Source organism: Centruroides sculpturatus, unplaced genomic scaffold, assembly GCF_000671375.1.
Source record: "Centruroides sculpturatus isolate CEXI.00-Female unplaced genomic scaffold, Cexi_2.0 scaffold602, whole genome shotgun sequence".
Lineage (NCBI taxonomy): Eukaryota > Metazoa > Arthropoda > Arachnida > Scorpiones > Buthidae > Centruroides > Centruroides sculpturatus.
Window position 1 is genome coordinate 395,928 of NW_019384890.1, and position 24,585 is coordinate 420,512.

The 24,585-nt window shown below is 30.7% G+C and overlaps 2 protein-coding genes and 1 pseudogene across 2 annotated transcripts in view; 2 read left to right on the plus strand and 1 right to left on the minus strand.

Annotated features, from left to right (window-relative positions):
• LOC111631200 (solute carrier family 15 member 1-like) overlaps positions 1-12,893 on the minus strand; it is a 29,765-nt gene extending 16,872 nt beyond the window's left edge. Inside the window, exons 1-8 of the mRNA XM_023375405.1 lie at positions 12,816-12,893; positions 4,986-5,081; positions 4,874-4,914; positions 4,474-4,555; positions 2,952-3,093; positions 2,764-2,847; positions 2,477-2,576; positions 138-228 (exon numbers count right to left, since the gene is read on the minus strand). Coding sequence (XP_023231173.1) covers positions 138-228; positions 2,477-2,576; positions 2,764-2,847; positions 2,952-3,093; positions 4,474-4,555; positions 4,874-4,914; positions 4,986-4,995 — 550 coding nt within the window. The 5' untranslated portion in view covers positions 4,996-5,081; positions 12,816-12,893. The remainder of the gene's footprint in view (positions 1-137; positions 229-2,476; positions 2,577-2,763; positions 2,848-2,951; positions 3,094-4,473; positions 4,556-4,873; positions 4,915-4,985; positions 5,082-12,815) is intronic.
• LOC111631207 lies at positions 7,028-8,203 on the plus strand (annotated as a pseudogene).
• The window catches only part of LOC111631208 (multidrug resistance-associated protein 4-like), a 51,210-nt gene continuing 39,406 nt past the window's right edge, over positions 12,782-24,585 (plus strand). The window contains exons 1-6 of the mRNA XM_023375411.1: positions 12,782-12,906; positions 20,379-20,489; positions 20,791-20,896; positions 21,041-21,259; positions 21,704-21,793; positions 22,045-22,058. Of these exons, the coding sequence (XP_023231179.1) occupies positions 12,842-12,906; positions 20,379-20,489; positions 20,791-20,896; positions 21,041-21,259; positions 21,704-21,793; positions 22,045-22,058 (605 nt within the window). The 5' untranslated portion in view covers positions 12,782-12,841. The remainder of the gene's footprint in view (positions 12,907-20,378; positions 20,490-20,790; positions 20,897-21,040; positions 21,260-21,703; positions 21,794-22,044; positions 22,059-24,585) is intronic.

Here is a 24,585-nt window from a genome sequence, read left to right on the forward strand (position 1 = left end):
TTTATAAAATATATATATTACATTTATATATTTTATTTTAATGATTCATTTATATATTTTTAAATGAATCATTGGTATACTATACCAATGATTCATTTAAAAATATATAAATTTAATAATTTAATGAATGTTTTTACCTCTTAATATAGGAATTATAAAGGATGACATTAGCGTTCCCGTTTTATAGATCATAACATGAAAGGAGAAGTACCTTTGTAATTCAGTTTTCTGAAAATTAAATATATTTTAATATTTATAAAATAATAATAACAATCAATCGATAGTTATATATAGGCCTATATTTGATATTTTAAACGATAGTCGCCAAACGTATTTTAAGATACGAAAAATTTGATTTTCTGAAACCTTGATTTGAAATACAGTATAGAATGAAGTCACATCAATATCATGCATAATGTTGATATGTTTCTATATCAGGTAGACAGTAATTACTTAGAAAATAAGAATAACGGGAAATGGTGCATTTCGTATCAGCATATGTATTAATAACATTTCAAATGAAAGAAAATACTGCACTGTATTAAGTAACAATTGCTTACACAAAAAGAAAATTCTTACATGCTACTTATTTCAGTAAGAAATATTGTCGGGCTGCAATTTAAAAAACTGTAGATTTATAAATTTCCGCTGTCGTCCGACTGGCTGTCTGTTCTTTCTTAATCTTGAGAAAGGAGTCAGATAGGTTAAGTCGAGACCAGATATGGAAAGCATCGGGGCAGTGTATCCTTATTAACTGTGAACAAACCTCTGGTTTGCACCGTAAGTCACGTTATCTCAATTTAAAGTTTCCCATGAACGCAGTAATCATGATTTTATTGCTAACAGAAAAAAATATGATTTACAGAGTCAAGACACTACTAAAATAATTGAGAACATTGTGACGAAAAATTGCAGCCTATCATTGTGACAGTGCCACAATAAATAATTGTTCGTTCTTATACTACGTTCGCACACAATCCACGACTCACTTCGATCTCGATTTGCCTACAATCTGGATTCTAACTGTCACCAGACGAACGTCGAGCTGTTCGCACAGGCATTCCACTTGAGAAGAACACGGCTATTACACGCGATGATAAAACTGACATAACTACGCGATAAGTCACGAACAACAACAAACAGAATGGAAGTTTTGATTAGAAGTAAATATTTTTTCTTGCCATATATCTAATAATAGACAGATGTCTTTTTTATATTTCTGTCGATAGCCCGACACGTGTTCCGCAGCCATCTTGTATTTTCTCGCGCACGTGGGATTGTGGGATATCTCTTATGACCGGATCTAGTTACAAGAATTCTCTTGAATGAATCGCGATTAAATTTCGTTTCAGTCGAGATGGAAACGGTCGAGAGAGGTTTCATCACGGCATAGTCGCCGACCTCGGTCACTATCTAGATCGAAATGCTCGGTGCGAACGGGATATTACATAAGTAATGCCTAAGGCATTGCCTTTCTAACTGTTCAATCATTATTTGTGGTTTTACAAAATGCAGAATTCTGCTACAACCTAAAGAATGAAGTTATTTTACAGGTCAATTCAATTAATACGTTTTGAAAACACTCTTTAATAATGATTTTCTATCACTTATCAATCGCGTATGACAATTTCCTCTTTTAATATACTAGCTTAAGCATAAAATCCATTAGGGAGAATGCGTGTGGAGATGAGTAGGGTGATACGCGAAATCATTAATAATCAGATCTAATATTTTACAGACCTTAGTTCAAGACTAGACGCTATCTTCAAAATCAGAATGGGTCGAGCGTGAATCGGGTTGTTGTATTTAGTAGCATATATTGATAGCAATGTTATGGTTTGCTAAGATATTAAAAATATACAACATGATAGATTCATTTATTAATCTGGACTCTATGATAAAACATATCCTTAACTTTGACGAACCAAACGATATGTACTATGGAATAATAGAGTAAGCATCTGACATTGCCCAGACAACTGTGACGAGGCAGCCACAACTTGATAATTTCTAATTGCCACCAAACTTTATTATGTAAAGTACAGTACAGTAAATATGTATTTATACGTGTATGTAAGTATACTTAATGATATTATAGGTAATCTTGGTGCACGGTTACATGTAATCTAAACATACGAACCCTATAGAAATTTCAAAGCCGTTAGTTCCATTCAAGTTTATATGAGTTTTCGTTTTTATGGTGTATTCTAAACTGCATATTTATTTAAATCCTACTGTTGTTACACTCTTGCTAAAAAAACAATTTGCCAAAATTCATGAAAATTTAAAACGAATAATATTAGTTTCATATCAGATTTTATACTATAAATATAATTGTCTTGTGAAACACATATTGGTTATAATTCCACGCACGTAAGATGTAATAAAATATCTGTTGATACTGATCTAATAATACGAACCACTGTTTTTGCAAACATTATATTTACTTAATATAATTTACAATTAACAATTTTACCTGATTGGGTTTAAATTGATCTCCTCCGAAAGATGATAGACAGGGTTTTGTTCCTCCTATTCCAATGACTATCACAACTAAACTAACCATGGTTATAGATCTAAAAAATACTAAGCGTCTTTAATGTTTCTCAATTAAATTTACACTTTACAATTTAATATTAATTCAAAATGCTCAAATTATATTTTGTTTTATATATAAACTGAAGGTTATAATGAAACAATTGATTTTTCTGAATAAATTATTTCACGTTTTAATTATAAAAATAACTCTCTTTGAAAACTTGCCTCATTGGAAGAAAATTTGGCACAGAAGACAAGGAAATGATTACGCATCCAATTACAGTTAAAATGCTTGAATATAGTAATGTTCTAAAAACAAATATATTATCATATCTTATACGCCCAACAAAAATTAAAATATTTTAGAAATAGAATTTTAAATAAATAACTTAAATTCTATTTATTATTTTTACCTGAATTTTCCTAAAACACTGTCAGCCACTATTGCACCAACTAAGCAGAAAAAATAGATAGTCATAGTGAATCCATGATATATATTAGTTCCTGTGTTATCGCTGTATAAAAGTTCTTCAGTGAAATATAAAATAAAAGTATCTGAAAAGAATAATTATTACTAATTACTTTTTACATTAATTTTATATTTTTGCTTCTTTCTAAATGTTATTGTGCTTTGCCTGTTCTATAATGTTTGAAGAAACTACAGTGACTAATAACAGGAAAATAATATGCAAAATGTTATAGCGGGTGCACAGGAATGAAAATTTCGTATGGTTCAACAATAATTTTATGTTTACACGCCCACAAGTGGCCGAGTGGATAAAACCATCTGAACTCTTGCTGGTCGTGGATTAGCACCACACCAATAGGCTAGTCGAGTGATATTTTTCGGATTTTCACGTATCTTACATCTAAACTAATTTGTCGTAAAAGGTCCTGCTTGTAAGCATTTCCCTCTTGACAGATCGCCCAAGTATTGTGTTGTTATCCTTTCAATTGAATTTAATCCGTTTATTTAGAATATTCAGTTCGTAAATGAATCATGGTTTTGTAAATAAGTTGTAATTTTTTCGTGAAAATTGATATATTTCATAGATGTAGTTATTTATACATTGCCAATTGAAAATACAGTGGATTTCAATTATTCTAACTTGATAGAACTAATAATCGAAATTCCGTATGATCCAGAAATTTGTTTTTTTGTGTTTTATGATAATCAAACTCTGTGCATTTGCAGTTTCACGGACTATATTACTAAATTACTATACTTAATAGTAAATTAATTTACTGAAAATTTAACATAATGTTATGTATATATATGACCTAGCTTCGCGGCACCACTATCGATAGATTACATAATAATTTTTACTTACACGTGTTATAAAGCCCTGGCTGTTTAAGTATTGCCTGTGATCTTTAATGACTTGCATAAGTATATTTATTCTCTATGGCTCACATACTGTTAATTACAATAACAATATGAGGACAAGTTTGTTTTATCCTCTTTTACTTTTATCCTCGTTTACTTTTAATAGCACTTTACAAAAATTATGCAAAAATCTACAAAATCTTAAAGAAAATTTGACAAAATTAATATTAATAAATTAAATATTTATTTATTAAGTATTTTACAAACAGTTTAATTCCTATATACGAGCGTATGAACAACCTCTCAAAATCTCTTAAAGACAATTGAAGATTTTGAACATGAATGTATTTAAATCCATTATAGAATCTTAATAAAAATAAAATTATTACTAAATTGGTTTTATTTCAAAAATTAATGAATATTGTGATATAATTTAATTCGTTTGTCTGTGGAATGCAGTAAATGCATATACTATATTTTTAAACCAATAAAATTATTGAATACTTATCGTTAACTCACTAAAAATTATTAAATGAATTTCACGTCGTATATATTACACTTCTATTATACAAAATTTAAATAATTTGTGTAATAAAAGAGCAACTTACTTTGTAAACTAGAAAAGAACAACGATTCTCCAAATAATAGTATCAGAATAAAGAAAATGGCTTTCGGATAAGAAATTTTTTCCTGAAAAAAAAATATATTTCGTTAAATTTCATGTTAATTCCATTTTGGTGTAAAAATAAAATAATGCTACAGTCATACAGAGTCTATAAAACGTAACTACTGTTATGATTATCTGTCAGTAAATATGTAACTATATTTTATACAATTATATGATATAAAAAATAAAAATAATAATCTAAAATAAAGAAAGTAAGTTATTATTTTCTTATAAGTATAACAGTTTTATTTTTTATCTTAATAAATAAAATGGATACTGTATACAGATCAAATAAAACACGTATGACAGATTATTTTCCTGAAGAATTTGTATTTACTTACCCTTTCTAAAACTGTTTTTTTGTTTTGAAGTAACGGATTTTCTGTAAAATGTATATATATTATTTGAGAATTAATTAAAATTATATAGATTATATCAAATACACTAACATACTTTCATCCATGTCGAGTTGTGTATACGACGAGTTTATCGTTCAAAACTGATAAAACTTTTTTCGTAATTTGTTTTCTATTTTACAGCGAATGTTATCTACAAGATAAAGATAAACAAGTTAATATAGTTAAAAATATTATCTTTTATTTCTGGTTTAATATAACTTAGAATGACACTATGTCCCATATATAGTGTCCCACTGGTACGGAACCATAGAAGTTATGTTGATATTTGTTTATTGTTTCACATGGTGCTGAGTACGGAGGGAGAAATTCGTTTTGGTGGTGTTGACTAGTAGTCAGTGTGAAATTGCAGGCAACTTTACTCTAAATAAAAGTCCCCACAATCAAAATAACGAATTTCATCTTCCTTACTGGACGCCATGTAAAAGACCTGTAATAGACTAAACAAAGATCAACATAACTCTTGTAATTCCAGATTTATAAAAGTTTTTATTACAATATAGACATAAAGAACTCATACTCATTTAACCGTCATTCTGCCTGTTTCCATATATGCATTTAATCTCTAGTTATTTTCATAAGAAAATTAATCAGGTTAGATCATTGCTTTTATTACAGAATCACATTCATTTTTATTTCTATATATATAAAAAAATCATTTAATTTAATATCTAATCCTTATCTCGAGGTGATATTTCCATTCATTTTATCTAGCCTACTGACATAATTAATAATGATACAACATACAAAAGAATTTCGCACAGCTTTTAAAAGCTGTTCGTTCCGGTACAGAGCAAATTCTTGTATATTCAAATGTATGGCTAAGTTGCATTTCACCTTTTACGAAAAAAAAAGTAAAAAAAAAAGTTTACTTCTTTAATAGAGAGAAGTTTGCATGTTGCACGAAGTTGATAGTGGCCATAAAATGAAAGATACTGCCTCACCAAAAAGTTTATCCACCATTTTGAAGAAACGAGAATTTCTAGCGCTCTCTACTGAATCGGTCTCTGGACGAAAACGCACAAAACTATTTAAATACAAAAATATCCTTTCAAAACGATGCAAGATTTCATTTTTTATTATTTTTTTAGTTTACTGTATAAGTTGGCGACCCCAACTTATACAGTAAACTAGAAAAATATATTCACTATAATACAATTTTTATTTTTAATGGTGTGTTGAAATTTAAATAATTTCATATATTTTTTTAAAAATTAAAATAAGTGTAATCTAGATACGCTATTCTGTCACAGTTAGTTGAAACATGTATTGAGAGTTTGAGAGTAATGGTGAAATGCCTCTATTGTTTGAGGCGATTCATTCGAAAATGAACCGAGAATTTCTGAGAAGGTAAGCAATAAAACGTCCAGATGACCACCGAACGAATTTACTCAAACAACATATGTACTGTACATACATAGCTATAGTCTATTTATTTTCAACAGTCAGCGCTCTAAAACAATATTCAACGAGTGACTGTTTATGTGTTCTTTGTAATTGGTCGCTCACTTTACCAGATGCACTGATGCATACTAATCAACAGGGCAGTATTGGTTTGTTGTTTGGGAGGTTCAGTTGGCATGTGCAAAGGGTATGTAGCAACTAGAAATACTAACTTTAAATTTTCAGAAATGTATAAATTATTTTATGAGGCTATGGGAACAATAATGCCAGAAATATGGAAAAAATGCGTTGAACATGTTAAAGACAAGGTTGAAATTAATATGTGGCGGTTAGACAATATGATAGAATTAAATAATGAATCATTTTTAATTTAAACGATGAAAGTGACGGCGATTTCTCGAATTGATTTTATTTACTTTTAATTATTTTTTAATAAGTTGTTTTATATTTAGTATTTAAAATATGTTTTATGTATAATCCTTGCCTTTATTATTAGTCTTTCAGAATATTTTCAGTCTTATTGAATACTTCGTAAAGGAAGCATCGTGACGTTGTGGATTATTTGTGACTAAACAGACAGTGGTGATTATTATTTTCACATTTAATTTAGTTTTTTATATTATTACTTACATGGCGTAAAAGTATTCAGAAATTTCGTTTATTCTTTTCCCAGCAATGGAAAAAAAACGTAAATATTCAGAAGAATATCTGAAATTCGGCATTACTAACTAGACTAGCAATGTAATAGAGATGCCACAATGCGTACTGTGCAAAGTTGTTCTCAATCATGAGTCTATGAAACCTTCAAAACTCAAACGTCACTTAGAGACGAAGCATTCAGAACGCACTAAAAGATTTGGAGTTCTTTCGTCTGCATGAAACTAATTGCAAACGTCAGTGACTTGATCGAACAGGAAGTTTTCAGCAAGAGAGCACAGCATTAGTGCAAGCATTATATGAAGTCGCATTGGAAATTGCCAAACAAAAAAAAACCTCACACAATTGGAGAAAAGTTTATCAAACCCTGCATGTTGAGATGGTGAAATTAATTCTTAGGGATTCCAATGAAGTAAAGATGCAACGAATATCTCTGTCTAGTAATACTATTCAGCGGCGTATATCAGACATGTCCGTAGACGTTAAAGAGCAGATATTGAATGAAATAAAGGTTTCACCATTGTTTTCTTTTCAAGTTAATGAATCAACAGACGTAAGCTCGTGTTCTCAGTTGCTTGTCTTCGTGAAATATATTCATTCAGATGATATTAAAGAAGAGTTCCTATTTTGTAGTGGACTTGAAACTACTACAAAAAGTGAAGATATGGAGAAGATAAATACGTTTTTTGAGACTGGAGGATTAAAGAGGAAAAACGTCTGTGGGGTTTCTACGGATGGTGCACCATCTATCCTTGAATCAAAATCGGGCTTTCAGAAAAAGTAAAAGAACTAGCTCCCCAAGTAAAGGAAATCTACTGCATGATTCGCAGGTATGCCCTTGCCAGTAAGACTCTTCCAACTCCTCTGCAAGAAGTACTTGATTTGCTGATAAAAATTGCAAATTACATCAAATCTGGAGCTCTTAACACCAATCTGTTCAAAGAACTGTGCAAAGACATGAATTCTGATCACGAGGTTTTTCTTTTCTACACTGCAGTACACTGGTTGTAGAAAGGAAATGTTGTGAATTGCGTCTTTGAATTGAAAGATGAAATCAAATTGTTCCTGGAAGTGCAAGGAAAACATGACCTTTTGGTATACTTTAAGGACAAAGCTTGGTTGAAAAGAGTAGCATATCTAGAAGATATATTAGAACAGCAAAGTAGGCTAAACCTGAAACTTCAGGAAAAGTAAACGAATATTATCGCATTTCACGATAATCTCGGGGCATTTTTATCCAAGCTGCAAAACTGGCGAAGAAAAATAAATCTTGGAAACATTGCCATGTTTTAGAAACTCTGCAGTGTGGTTGATGAATCTGAAGGTGAAATAAATGAAAATTTGAAAAAGGAGATTACTGGGCATCTCGAATCCCTTGAAAACGAACTCCAGCGTTACTTCCCTGAGCTGAAAGAAGAAGAAACTACATTGATACAAAATCCATTCTCTACTTTCCTTGATGTAGCCAGCATTCCCGATGAATTACAAGATGAATTCTTGGATTTGCGATATGATTCCTCAGCACATATCTTATTTAATGAAAAATTGCTCACAAAATTCTGTTGTGGTATGTATCATTCATACCCAAATATGAGGATGCTTGCCTTTCGAGTTTTAGTTCCATTTGTGTCTACATATCTCTGCGAGAGTAAATTTCAACTCTTCTTCGTTTAAAAACAAAAGAAATAAATAAATTAAATGTTGAGAATGACATGAGGTTGGCGTTAACAAAAACTCACCCGCGAATTTTGAGGCTGGTTAATTAATGACATGAAATTTAAACCATCGCATTAAATTAATTATTAAACATAATTTAAATTAAAATTATACTAAAAAGCTAATTTCGTTGTTTTTTTATTTACCTTATTAAAAATGCTTTTTTCAATTGTATCGGGGTCGCGGGTAACTTGGCTTTTATAAAAAGGGGTCGCCACCCGAAAAAGGTTGGGAATGTTGCTGTAGGCACTAAAATATTATCATAGCCACCATGAGGCATATGACATGTGGTTAATGCCACATGTCACATACCTTATGGTGCCCCGTCATATGTCACAGGCATACACCGACACAATATCACTACACCAATTATTCTCGCAAACGTATTTGCGGCAGAGTATATAAAATCCATTGTAAGATAACGTTGGTTCTTATAAATTTGTATACATATGTGAGAAATCGGGTTCGATATATTTGAGTTATCGAACGATTATCGACTACAGGTTAGTGAAACCTGCTCACACTGTCACTGGATGGCTATTGGAGGACTAATTATTGAGTGGGTAGGATAGGGTGACCGATATTTAACTAATATGAGCATTCACTTCCATTTTAACAAACAAAAGTATATTTAATAAACAAATAAAATTCAAAATACAAATGGATATACAGGGTGTGGCATAAAGCGTGGATAATTATTCCGTTACCTGCGGATAGGGGACATCATGACTGTTCAGAAAATTAAACATTGTTTAGTAAAAGTGTCATAGTTTTCGAGTTATTGGACATTTTCTAGTTTTTTTTTTGGAAAATGGACTCCCTCGTAAACATTTTTCAATGTCATAGTCACAAATCAAGGATTTTTCCCAGTCTGTTTTTGAATACTAATCTTGGATACATGTTCTATCAAACGTAAACTGTCATTTTACTGGTAGTGTCATAGACTTGGTTTCTTTTAGAACAAAAATAATTCAAAATTTTTGTTTCGTTTCTTTCGGTGTAAAAAAGGTATTGTAACCTGAGTGACAAATTAACTAATAATTTGCCTAACTAATAATTACAGTACTCTTTTACACCTAAAAACCGAAAAAACACGAAACAAAAATTTTGAATTATTTTTTGTTCTAAAAAACACCAAGTTTATGACACTAATGTAATGTAATAGCAGTTTACGTTTGATAGAACATTATCCAAGATTAGTATTCAAAAACAGACTGGAAAAAATCCTTGATTTATGACCATGACATTGAAAAATGTGAATGAGAAAGTCCATTTTCCAAAAAAAAAAAAAAAATGTCCAATAACTCGAAAACTATGACACTTTTACTAAACAATGCTTAATTGTCTGAACAGTCATGACGTCCCCTATCCGCAGTTAACGGATTATTTACCTTTATGCCACACCCTGTATAAAGTAACCAAAAGGGCATTGACTTATCTGACTATAATGTTATTGCTATATATTGAGAGTTTGCAATAAATATATTAGTATAATATCTCAGTTATACGTATGTCTTTGGGAGGCGGAAGTTGGGAACCAGAGGAGATCGGGTAAAAAATTAAGATATGACGACTAATTTAAACTTATGCACCTAGAGTTTGGCATGTAAACTCTTTTTATACAAATATTCTCTTCCAATGAGAATTAAGTATTTTGACCATCTGACGGGATGTCAAGATGAGTCTTATTTAGTCAGATATTTAGTCAGGAGGGATAATGATCTCTCTCCGGAAAGGAAACGTTTGTTCCTTGTTCTCCTCGACTTTTTTATAAAATAAAAGTTTCGAATTTAATATCGAAATATTATATTGATTTAAAATCTTTTAAAAATACCAATTCAATATTCAGATTCTTACACGTGGCATTCACAGCACGCACATGAAATTCATCTATACTCATTGATAATTATAGATAAATTCCTTGTTCAAGATCAAAATATTTTAAAATTAATCTTAAATATGTGAAAAGTAATGCTGCGTCATATAGGACGCCTTTTCGTTAGACGGCGCAATCGCTTTTTATAATGTATTGTCATCCATGATGTTACGTGTACTTTTAAATAGCTGGCTTGTTTACAGAATTTATCAATATTAATAATTCTGGACAATATTTTGAAAATATTTATGCAAATCCACCTGAACAATAGACTTATTATTATAGGGAAGGTTTAGGATAAAAACGTGAATAAATCCCAGAGAAGTCCAGTGACCATCCCCTTGGTGAGGCGCGAACTAGCGTTCAGTGGTTTTATCCACTCGTCCACTGGTTAGTCCCGAAAATATTGATGGTGTGATAAAAATAATCTATTATTATATTAGCCAAAAATTGCAATTAATGAAATTTGTAGAATCAGATATATCAATAAAATCAGTGAAAATATACAGCCATATATGATCCATGAATAATTGGTAACGTCAATCGTCAACTCAACAAAACATATTGTGAATAAAACAAATGGCATGGGATTGCAGAATTTTAAATGTTGGTGTATTGATGATGTTATGAAAGTTGAAGTTAAGTGATCTTCCCTAAAACATTTCATACTGAAATTATAAGATTATCATAAAACAGTTGGAACATAACGGGATTATTTATAATAACAAAATGTACACTTGAATACTTTAAACTAATTTTTAGGTTTACAATTGTTTATATAATACATAGTTTTCACATCTTTATTTTACAAAGAGCACAGCTGCATAACAAATTCTTTTAAATATAATTATATTTCTAACAATATAAATGCAATTAGCAATACAAGTGCAATGCTGATATCCAATATAACATTTCTGCTATAAACGAAAATAGAAATCTCGAGTTGTGATGATATTTGAAAACATCATTCTTACGTAGCGGAATGAAGTGATGTATGACTTCATCCAAGTGTTTTTAAAACATTTAGATGAAGTCATCTATATATTTAATAAAAATTCAATAAAAGTTAACGGTGTAAAAAATATTTAACCAAATCAAAATATATAAAAACAAATTTGTTTATCTCAAGAAAAAGAAAACAGGCACATAGTGAAATTCAAAATATGACAATACTTTATTTATTTAAATATTTAAAGTATTAATAAGGAAAGTCTCTAATTTAAAAGAAATGGAATGTATATATACAGGTTGCAATCACACATATATGAAGAATATTTATGCTTTTCTTGATTCGCCTCTGTTCTATCGTTTACTTGACTAATGTATACTAAGCTTAAGGATTATACAAAGGCTGTATTTTGAGAATAGTCTAGTCGCAACCTACTGTATTGCCTGTAGCCAAACTTTGCTACAATTGTCATGACAAGTGATCGTGTTGTGTTTGGATTAAAAGCTCCAGTTTACAAAAAAAAAAAGAATCCTATACGTTCATTTAAGAAAGGCTCAACAAGTCGGAGGAAAAACAATAGAAGAAACAAGTCCATACGACTTGTATCTCTTATTGTTTCTCCTCAACAAGTCCATAGGAGAAAACGACCCGGTTTTAAGGGGAAAATGTTATTACAGCAGTGCTTCGTAGTTCGAATTTAATTCATTCCAGGAGGCCGTTCGAACTCTGAGTCGTTCAAAGTACAAGGTCCCACTGTACAATGAAATTTGTGACATATGCGATAAAACATTTTCCTGTTTGTATAGTTTGACACCACACAGAAAAACACAGCATACAGAAATAAATGTTCATATAAAAGATATCCTTTTAAAAAACGTAGCAATGTTACAAGTGGAAAATCAAGAACTCCTAAGAAACATAAAAAAGTACTCAATATCTATAGTTTTTTTAATACCGTTTCTTCTTTCATTATATATCCATTTACGAACATTTTCAAATTCGTTTTATAAAAGACATAATTTCACTCATATTTGACAAAGTAAATATCTAACAATAGATGTCACCATAGAGTAGTTCGATAGATTTCATAAATTATTTTTAAAACATTTAACATTCTAGTATTTGTTAAAAATGACACTACTTGAAGTTCTCCAATATCAAATGATTACTACACTGTTTATTACAGCTTGAAAAATTGCAGAACGTTTATTAAACCTGTACAATGTTGTGCATTTAAAAGCGATGAGTAATAATAATTCACATACTGTAAGACAATTTTCAATATCATACGATGGATGAGGAAAATCGCAGTAATCCATACGATTCAGCTGGTGTGTTTTCTCGAATTTTTTTCTGGTACGTAATCTATTCTTAATTAATCTATTCTTAATTCGATTATTTTAAATTTATAATTTAAACAAATTCCCGAGTTTTCTAACATAAATTAAGGTATATGTCAATATGTTTTTGTTCAGATTTAAAAGTTAAAAACATGTTTACGTGATTTCAAATAACAGTTTATATAATGCAGTGGCTCCCAATTAGTTTTTCCTGCGTACCACTTCAAGAAAGAGCTCAAACTCTCGTACCCCTTATAGCAGAAATTCATATTAATCCATACTAATATTATAAATTCGAAGGTAATTCTGTATTTCTGTCTGTTACCTTTTCACGTCTAAACCGCCGAACAGGTTTTAATAAAATTTGGCACAGAGATAGCTTACACGTTGGAGATGGACATAGGCTACATTTTACTGCCAGAAAATATCTTACTTCCACGAGAAAATTCGATATAATGCGGGTGAAGCCGTGGGTAGACAGCTAGTGATAAATAGAATAAGTTTTTTTACATTTATTACCTTTAAAATACAATTCTAATAATAGTGAAAATAACATAAGATTATTTAATTTGAACGTGACAAATGTGCACGATTTTCTTTGCACAACTTTGTAAAATCTGGTTGCTTTTTGATCAGCTTCGGTCTCGAGTCATCTTCGATTCGAAGTCGGTGACGATGCTAAGTTTTCGTGTTTGTCATGGCCGAAAATCCACTCACGCAGAGGAATGTTATGCAAAATGGTAATAAATATTTCATTGCCCCTTCGCTGACATGATAATAATGATAATTGTAAAATTAACACAAATTGTGTTAATTGTATAATTTTTGTTTCTTGCGTAAGAATTTCATTTAGATTTTGTCACAAAAGCATTTTTTGATGAAATTTCGGAAATATTTAGTTATAAATAAACGAATTTGTGCATTCGACATCGTGTTGTAAATTGCAGAATTTTTGATGGTCCACCCATTATTTTTTTTTATTCTATCATCTCGTGCATTTAAATTTTAAATCGACCAATTTTAGATTGCCGCGCGTACCCCAAGGGGTACGCGTACCACTAATTGGGAACCATTGATATAATGCATTCGAATAGTGATTTACGAAAGTATAAATCAAAGATAATAAGGTCTATTTTCGACATTTTCGGTTATCGAATACAGTATTAGTGGAGCCTGGTAGTTCGACAGTTTTTAATTATACTAAATTTTTGCGTGTAAAATCTCGTAATTATAATTATAATAATAATTATTCTTATTATATATTCATTATAATTAGATATAAAACTAATTCATATAATACGGATTCGTATATAACGGCGAAAAAATTGCGATTGTATTCGTATAAACACGCTAAAAGAGACTCGTACGATACGGTAAAACGCCACTGCCGACTCGTGTCGCGACAGGATTGGTCGAATCTAGACCAATAGCGGATATTGCACAAATTGTTGAGTTTAAACGAGCAGCGGACCTACTAAAAACAATTTATTATTTATCGGCCATAAAAATTATATTTATATTAATGATGTCTCCAAAGTTCAGCAAAGTTTTCGCAAAAAATAATTTATCAGGAAGCACGTGAGCGCCATTCGATGCACCGCTCCGCGACGAAAACAAGCTTAAGCAATGGCGTCGTCGAACGGTGCAGACTCGGTAAGTAATCCTACAATTTTTTGTTTATAGCATAGTTTATATGGATTATTCCCAAAAAGTTATACGTATTTTGGAAATGTTGAGTCGAATTAGTCTAGAATCGATTAATTTTATGGAAGAAAACCTTTCAAACAGCCGTAACATACACGCCGGGTTGTGATTGGCTCATGTATTTAAGGACTCGTAAAACATGAATTTCATAAAACACGGAACGTATCTACCGTGTTATAGAGGGGGTTCTACTGTGTTATAAAAAAAGAAAAGATACAAATATGTTTTGATGGTAGAGATGAGGTTTTGTTTAAAATGTAAATTACGAGTAAAATTCATATTATGTCTGACCACACTCAAGATGTGACACGTGTCCTCCTACATTTACTGTTTAAAACTTTACTGAGAACATTTTCAACATTTATCAATAGTTTAAAGATAAACAATGTGCGTATGAGATTACCCTGCCAAGTTTGAAAACTTTCGATCCATCCACTATTGCGGCATAATGCAAAATAAACTGAACACAAAATTTTGCAAGGTTTTTTTACACTTTTGGCTGCTTGAGCTCAAAATGACGAGAAATGCAGAAACAACTGGGGGGTCACAATTTGATCGATTGATCGATCATTATGCTTTTTCGTTTTACTATCTCGGATGTTATTCGGGAAAGCAAAAAACGAAAAGTTCGGGGTTTATTCACGTGTTAGACATGTGAACAAAACCCTAAAAATTCCACTCGGCCATTGCGTTGATGAAACTTGAACCCGCGATCAACTGTTATAAGCAATTTAAATTTTACTATTTATTAAATTGTTTATTCCGTATGATTATATAATATAAAAATGAAAAATAATATATATACTAATTGTTTACCCATTTGCTAAACAATACATTAAGTTAAATATATGTAACCCTTGTATAACGGGTACTTATACTGCGTGATTTCGATGTGAAATCTATTTATATTACACAAGTAATTTTCTTTCGGGTATTTTTCTTAACAATCTTGTTACAAAATATAAAAACTATTCTTTACTAACAAGTGTGTAATCTTGAACAATGCAAATTTCAATTTTCAGGATATTTTCTTTTCTTCTGATTTGAAGAATTCTAATTTGAATAGAAATTTCCTTTGGATCTTTGTGTGTAAGCTGATTGCTACATAAATTGTAATATATTTTCATTTTACTTTTCTGGCTTTTATATTTAAAAGAGGAAAAGTATGGCAATCGGTCAAAATTGATCTCTCAAAATTACATTTTTGGATTCAGGACACCTTGAAACGTTCAGAAATGCGTATAATAATAATAATAATAAAATCGCGGGTAATTTCTATATGTATGGATTTATAGTGTGTGGGGAGCACAATTTCGTTCACTCTGTTTGAAGCGTTATAAAGCCTGTACGTTTTGTCGAAAAATTTCTGAAATTTAGCAGGAAGGTTTGCTTATATGCTTATATTGGTGCTATTAAATTTTGATAGTTAAATGTAAAGAGATTTTTTTTTTTTACTCTTTTCGCCCTGTGGGCACTAAGAGGGCCTCTTTTTGCAAGCCCATTGTGGGTTCGGCCAGGCCCACAAAGGAGCTGCCGGGTGGTGAGGGACGGGGCCCGACATATCTGAACGGACCACCCCCGAAAATTCTTGGGATTTTTTTGACCCGTTCGGATTCGAGCCCGGTTCCCCCAGAGCGGTGGGCTGCCACCTTGACCGCTCGGCCATCCGGCCGCAAATGTAAAGAGGTAGGGAGATGAATGGGTAGTGTGCATCTCCAATAGGATCAGTATTAGCATTTACAAATTTTTATAAAACCCATATCTATCCTCAAAAATTAGCTTCTTGCCATTAAACAGTTAAAATATAAAAAGCTTCTAATAATGAAATATCATAATAGATGGTGCCACGTTGCCGGAAAAGTTCATTAACTCGTTGCTACATTTTTCAGTTTAGTTGGTAAAAATAGTATTTAGTTCATAATAAACCTAAATAAGTTAGTTAAAGTAATGTCATATTAATAGTGAGTTATCAAAGTAACATGTCTTGTTAATAGAATTATTTTACGAAGTTTATTATTTTTTGTAATTCATGTTTTGTCAATGAAATATTTTCGATTAAATAAAACTGTTTTCTTTAATACAAAAGAGACAATTCATAGGCCTATTTTAAAAATTCGTTTTGGAACGTAATCACGCTATTTATATGTAGATCTGTCATAACGCGACATTTTGAAACCTAACTACCGCGTTATACGAGAGTTATGTGTATTTAATATATTTTTCAATAAAGAATTTAGAAAAATATTTAAAAAATAGTAATATGATAAATTTTAAATCGACAAAATGTAAACATTAAAGGAAAGTGGACAAAAACTTTTATATGAACTACCGTTCCGGGGAAGCCGGAATCGAATCCATGCTGGAGACCTTCGGAAAGTTTTCGTGTATAGTTTATCCCGTATACGTCTTGCCCCCTCTCTTACCACCGGTGCCCACATTTTGGGACTGGCTGAACTCGACATGGATTTCATGAAAGGCCCTCTTAATACTCATTAATACTCACAAAGGCCTACCAGAAGGTTTGTTTTATAGAAAAATAGTCCATATTTACGTGTTTAAAAGATGAAAAAACACTGGACCAGCGTGAACCCGTGACCAGCTAGTAGTGCTCAGCAGTTTTATTTACTCGGACATCGGACTTGATGAATATAAGATGAAAATAAAGATAAAAATTGGATATTCAGTCGAACACTTTCTAGAGACAGTCATACATATACTGTATATAATAAATTAATCCTGCTTAAATTGTAAAAAGAGCACACTTCGTGTCATTGCTTTGATTTTGATTCAAACGGAAAATATTTGATTTTCTAAATTTTTTCATAAATTTATAAAAGCATGTAGCAATTTTATATTCGCTCAATATACGGATATACAATATTTATAATTTACTATAAACTTGCAATTTAGGTCAGTACATATTTCTATTTTATTGACATTAAAAAGTAGGCGATTAAAAAAATGTCAAATATTGTCTAAAATAAATTTACACTTCTTTAATTTTAGCTGATATAATTTCATCACATATAAAAATATTTGTACTCAAATCAATATGGAATCTACAATAACTTAACAATAAACTTCTATAATTACAGTGGAATATACAGTACATATAAACAATGAATTTACACAATAAATAAATCAATTTTAATAAGTAAAAGATATATATATATATATATATATATACATATATATATATATGTATATGTATATATATATATACATAAATAAACTAATGTATATAATATGAAAATACGTGGAGCGAGAATACAGTCGATACCCCTATAACACGGTAGATACGTTCCGAGTTTTATGAATCCAGCTTTTACGAGTCCAATCAATCACAGCCCGGCACGTATGCAGTTTACGAACTACGGCTGTTTGAAAGGTTTCCTTCCATAAAATTAATCGATTCTAGACTAATTCGACTCAACATTTCCAAAATACGTATAATTTTTTTCGGAATAATCCATATAAACTATGCTATAAACAAAAAATTGTAGGATTATTTACCGAGTGTGCACCGTTCGACTACGTCGTTGTTTAAGCTTGTTTTCGTCGTGGAGATTGTCATCGAATGGCGCTCACGTGCTTCTTAATAAATTATTTTTTGCGAAAACTTTGCTGAACTTTGAAGACATCATTAATATAAATATAATTTTTATGGACGTTAAATAATAAATGGTTGTTAGTACGTTCGCTGCTCGTTTAAACTCAACGGTTTGTGCAATCCTGTCGCGACACGAGTCGGCGATGACGTTTTACCGAATTATAGGAGTTTTTTTAGCATGTTTGTACGAATACTGTCGCAATTTTTTCTCAGTGATATAGGAATCCAAACTATAGGAACCCGTGTTATAGGGGGTCTACTGTATAAAGATGTCATATAACAATAGAGTAATAGTATGAATATTTAAACCAGCGATGAGTTGCTAAAAAAGTATATTTGTTATATACTTTTTTAGCAACTCATCGCATATCTTAAAAAATTAAATAGTAAAACACGAAGAGCACAGGCTTCACAAAAGTGTATCAGAATGGTCATGCGAAATATAAAACAAAATTTTAAAAATCCAGAAACGAGTTGCATAACATTCCAGGCAAATTTTGTGGCACCATCTGTTATGATATTTTATTTTTAAACTTTTTATATTTTAACTGTTAGCAAATGGCAAAAACATTAATTTTAAGGAGAGGAATGGGTTTTATAAAAATTTGTAAATGGTAATAAAGAGTAAAATCACTATTAAGTCCTACTATATCGAAGATAAACACAATCCCCTTTATCTCTCCATCCTTTCGATTTTTAATTACCAAAATTTAATTGTATCAATTCTCCTAACAAACAAACCTTCCTGCAAAATTTCTGAAATTTTCGACAAAAATCACAGGAGTTATTAAGCTTCAAACATGAACAAAATTGTGCCCCTCAAACATATCCACACTAACATCCATATTAATTTGTAATTTGTTATAAGTTGATTAATCTTTGTCAAACGCATACATTCTTATTCTTTTTAATATGGTATGCATGCATATACTAAACTTTTTACAGAAAAAAACAAGAAACTACAAGTATATAAATGATTACGTCAAAATTTTTTATGTGGTCTTATTTTATAATTATATTCATTTAACTTCTCCGCGTTTTCGCTTTCAAGTCAAAAACAGTGTTAATTAATATTAATGAATTTTTTATAAAGCAATGTCTGGACATGACTTGCAATTATGGAAATGCGTACATTTTTTTACGTATTTCCTTAATTACAAGTCATGCCGCACATTTTGCCATTTTTTTTATTTCTATGCAATTGAGAAGCATTATTACATCGATCGTGTCTTGCCTTGGTTTGTTTTAGTTTGTTTTGTTAAGTTATGGTAACGCAACACTTGGGCGATCTGCCTAGGAAGGATGCCTTCTGGGAGATCTTTTTAAGGGTAACTGGCCTCTATTCAAGCGTTACAGACATGGAGAAAACCCGGAAAACTCTACGTGGTCAGAGGCGCGAACTCACGTCACGCCTTGGTAATTCAAATATAAAATCAGCAATTATTACTAGAGTTCGAATTTTTTGGTAAAAACCAATCTTCTGGCTTGGCAACATGATGGGTGTAACATAAAAGGCTCAAACACAAGATCTTTTAAAACACTTTCAAAGTGCCTAAAATTGTCTACTTTTCACATTTTTGCTTTTTTACTCTGCTTTTAATATTTATATCCGATCTGTCATCAGCAGTTAAATTATTTCTGACGAATCTTGTTGGATTTTCTTTCTATTTAACATTCGGAAGTTGAAACTGTATTGTTGATTCGTAGTATTGATTGGCTAAAAAATCGCAACTATAAACATTTCAAGCTTAAATTTAAAAACTTTAAATGAAATGCTGTGATTAGCCAGCAAAAGTTTCGCTGATTAACGTTAATTATAAAAATATTAAAAATGTGCTGATTCCACCTGAAAGAAATCACTCACTCGCTTCAATTCTACGCCGCAATTACTTCTATTACCTGTATGTTGTTTTAGCTTACTGTATAATTTAATTATTGAAATATTGAAAAGGGAGAAGTCATGGTGAGCAATTTCAAAACAACATACAGAAGAATATAAATCTCTACCATTTATTTATTAATACCATGTATATGAAAGAACAAAAGTTACTCTAACAGAATACTGAAACGAACTGTTCATTGATTAATCATAATATAATTACAAAGTGTAATGTAAGAAATTACAATAAATTATACTTTTTCTAACGGTTAATGAGCAATAAATATCATTTCAGCTGGCTGTTTCCATTATTATTGAAAGGAAGAAAAAGACCTTTGCAAGAGAACGATTTATATGCAACTTCAAAGTATCACTCCTCACAATATCTTGGGGATCTTCTTCAGAAGTAAGTTTACACTTAATAAATTATTAGTATTACGATAAACTGAGGCATTTCGCTATTTTATTGCGTGAGGACGATGCCCTCGTGTTTCTAAGAGTAATTTTAGAGGTCGTGTTAAAAACACGAACGAGAATACCGAGGATTTCTCCCAAAAAAGTTTCCACGACGAAAAATGTTTGAAGCCAACATTGTACATAAAAACCCTCTAATCCAAATTTGCTTGAATCCCACGCGTCATTATAGAGGGTACATTACTATGAGGAATTTAAATGCTTTCATGATTGTCTGTTTAATCTTTCTACAGGGAATGGGACAAAGAAATAAAACTGGAAAATCCAAGTTTGACGAAAGCCTTATTAAGGTTTATAGGATGGAAATATATGCTGTTATGTCTACTTCCAGTTATTCAGGTAAAACATAAAATATTTCCTACTTTATACTTCATAATTTAGATTGTAAATTAATCTGATTATCAATTAAACTTATAAAAACTACTTTAAAACACAAATAGTAATTTTTTAGATTAATACATTGATTACTCTTTGTATTTGCAGGAAGCTGTTTTAGTCCCTGTTCAAGCGTATGTTTTAGGATTGTTAGTAAATTATTTTGATCATGCAGAAGAAAATAACAAACTACCCATGTATATAACCATAGTAGCATTTTATATTTTAGCAGGGGTGTTTTTATTAACATTTCTTACTCATCTTATTATATCAGAAATGTTAGGCATGAAGATAAAAATAGCTTTTTCCACAGTAATATACAAAAAGGTGAGGAACAGATTTAATTTAAATAAATTTTATTGTGTTTAACAGGAATATAACAAGCCGAATTGCAACAATTATATACAAACATCAGGTAAATAACTACAAATTTATTTTTGGGATAAGTACAGACAATTTCAATCGATTTAATTATATGAATAGAGGAGCAAATAAACTTAAAAGACCTGCACAAAGTATTGTTCTACTATATCATTTAACAAATAATTTTATAATTGTAATAATATTTACTGGTAGAATTTAGAATGTTCTTTGTGATTTATCCATCGATGGTGCCAATTTTTAGGTATGACAGTACCAATCTTTCGATTTTACATACACGAATTTAAAATACGGGAAACAGAAAATTATATTCTTTCATTTAGAGCTTCGTTTGATTTAAAATTAATTTAACTAACACTCGGTATTTATTTTTTATGATTTTATATGCAGGCAATTCGATTAAGTTCTTCGTCTTTGGCGAAATCGAATATTGGCCAAATGGTTAGTCTTCTTGCTAATGATGTCACCAAATTTTATTATGTAAGTTGAAATTCTTTTACATAAAATAAATTTATGAAATTTATTAATATTTTACGCTGATANCCCCTATATCCTCATAAATATACAGTTAAATTAAACGGTCTTTTACTTATTTAAATAAATAATAGACCTTAAGTTAAAATATGGCAATTTAATGTTTTAACAAACGTTTTTAGTATCAGTATATATATTTCAAAAGATTTTATATACTGTTATACATGGTTGCTCTAATTTAACTTTTTCTTATTCAGAGTACTATGTATTGGTAAACAATAAGCAAATTGGCACCAAAATTTCTATATAGTCTAGCAAGTAAGGCAAAAAATAATTTTCAAAACAAAGGTACTTCTTTTGTTAAAGAGCGCTTTACGGGAAAATACACGAAACAAAATACAGTAAATATCGAAGACAAACTTTTAAGCGACATCTTAATCTGTCATTTTAAATATTAGGAATAAAGTCAGCTGTTTATCGCCTGAATTTTACACCTGAAAAATTAAGCGAACATGTACCATTACATCAGTAAATGGCTTCTGCAGAAGGCATATTTTTAGCAGAACAAATAAATTCATTTTAGTTGTGTTTTTCTCGTGTATTTTCCCGTACAGCGTCTTCTAACAGGAGTTTTTGAACTAAAATTTTTTTTTACAAAATATGTTTCCATGTCCTTTGTATTGTCTGAATACAAATTTTGGTGTCAACTCGCACATTGGTTACAGCTACAAAGAGCTTTGAATAAAAAATCTTTATGACTATCCTCTATATACATCTAATATTTGCTGATTCATGGTATATGAGGAATAATTTTAATAATTAATAACCTTTTTACTTCTGCGGTCTATCCATGAGAGCATTGTCGGAAATTCAAATCTGATTTATAGGCCAAGTTTGGTGCCTCGAACTCCTTTGCCTCGAAGGTCTTAAACTGATTCTTAATAGTTTTTTAAAATAGTAGAAAAATATATTGAAGAATACAAATTCACAATTTGTCGTTTTACAATCACCATTGACAAACTAAATAATACAGATTATCCGTTGACAATGTTTTAACGAACTACTTATTTTAGTTTATGGTATCGGTGTCAGATCTTTTTAGCCAATTTCCTTTTTTTTACAGAGGCTAACCTCAAATAAAAGGTCGTCTCTGTGAGTGAAGATTTGTGTTTATTTATTTATTTATTTATTTATTTTTGTCAATGGTTACTTNTAATGTATATAATATGAAAATACGTGGAGCGAGAATACAGTCGATACCCCTATAACACGGTAGATACGTTCCGAGTTTTATGAATCCAGCTTTTACGAGTCCAATCAATCACAGCCCGGCACGTATGCAGTTTACGAACTACGGCTGTTTGAAAGGTTTCCTTCCATAAAATTAATCGATTCTAGACTAATTCGACTCAACATTTCCAAAATACGTATAATTTTTTTCGGAATAATCCATATAAACTATGCTATAAACAAAAAATTGTAGGATTATTTACCGAGTGTGCACCGTTCGACTACGTCGTTGTTTAAGCTTGTTTTCGTCGTGGAGATTGTCATCGAATGGCGCTCACGTGCTTCTTAATAAATTATTTTTTGCGAAAACTTTGCTGAACTTTGAAGACATCATTAATATAAATATAATTTTTATGGACGTTAAATAATAAATGGTTGTTAGTACGTTCGCTGCTCGTTTAAACTCAACGGTTTGTGCAATCCTGTCGCGACACGAGTCGGCGATGACGTTTTACCGAATTATAGGAGTTTTTTTAGCATGTTTGTACGAATACTGTCGCAATTTTTTCTCAGTGATATAGGAATCCAAACTATAGGAACCCGTGTTATAGGGGGTCTACTGTATAAAGATGTCATATAACAATAGAGTAATAGTATGAATATTTAAACCAGCGATGAGTTGCTAAAAAAGTATATTTGTTATATACTTTTTTAGCAACTCATCGCATATCTTAAAAAATTAAATAGTAAAACACGAAGAGCACAGGCTTCACAAAAGTGTATCAGAATGGTCATGCGAAATATAAAACAAAATTTTAAAAATCCAGAAACGAGTTGCATAACATTCCAGGCAAATTTTGTGGCACCATCTGTTATGATATTTTATTTTTAAACTTTTTATATTTTAACTGTTAGCAAATGGCAAAAACATTAATTTTAAGGAGAGGAATGGGTTTTATAAAAATTTGTAAATGGTAATAAAGAGTAAAATCACTATTAAGTCCTACTATATCGAAGATAAACACAATCCCCTTTATCTCTCCATCCTTTCGATTTTTAATTACCAAAATTTAATTGTATCAATTCTCCTAACAAACAAACCTTCCTGCAAAATTTCTGAAATTTTCGACAAAAATCACAGGAGTTATTAAGCTTCAAACATGAACAAAATTGTGCCCCTCAAACATATCCACACTAACATCCATATTAATTTGTAATTTGTTATAAGTTGATTAATCTTTGTCAAACGCATACATTCTTATTCTTTTTAATATGGTATGCATGCATATACTAAACTTTTTACAGAAAAAAACAAGAAACTACAAGTATATAAATGATTACGTCAAAATTTTTTATGTGGTCTTATTTTATAATTATATTCATTTAACTTCTCCGCGTTTTCGCTTTCAAGTCAAAAACAGTGTTAATTAATATTAATGAATTTTTTATAAAGCAATGTCTGGACATGACTTGCAATTATGGAAATGCGTACATTTTTTACGTATTTCCTTAATTACAAGTCATGCCGCACATTTTGCCATTTTTTTTATTTCTATGCAATTGAGAAG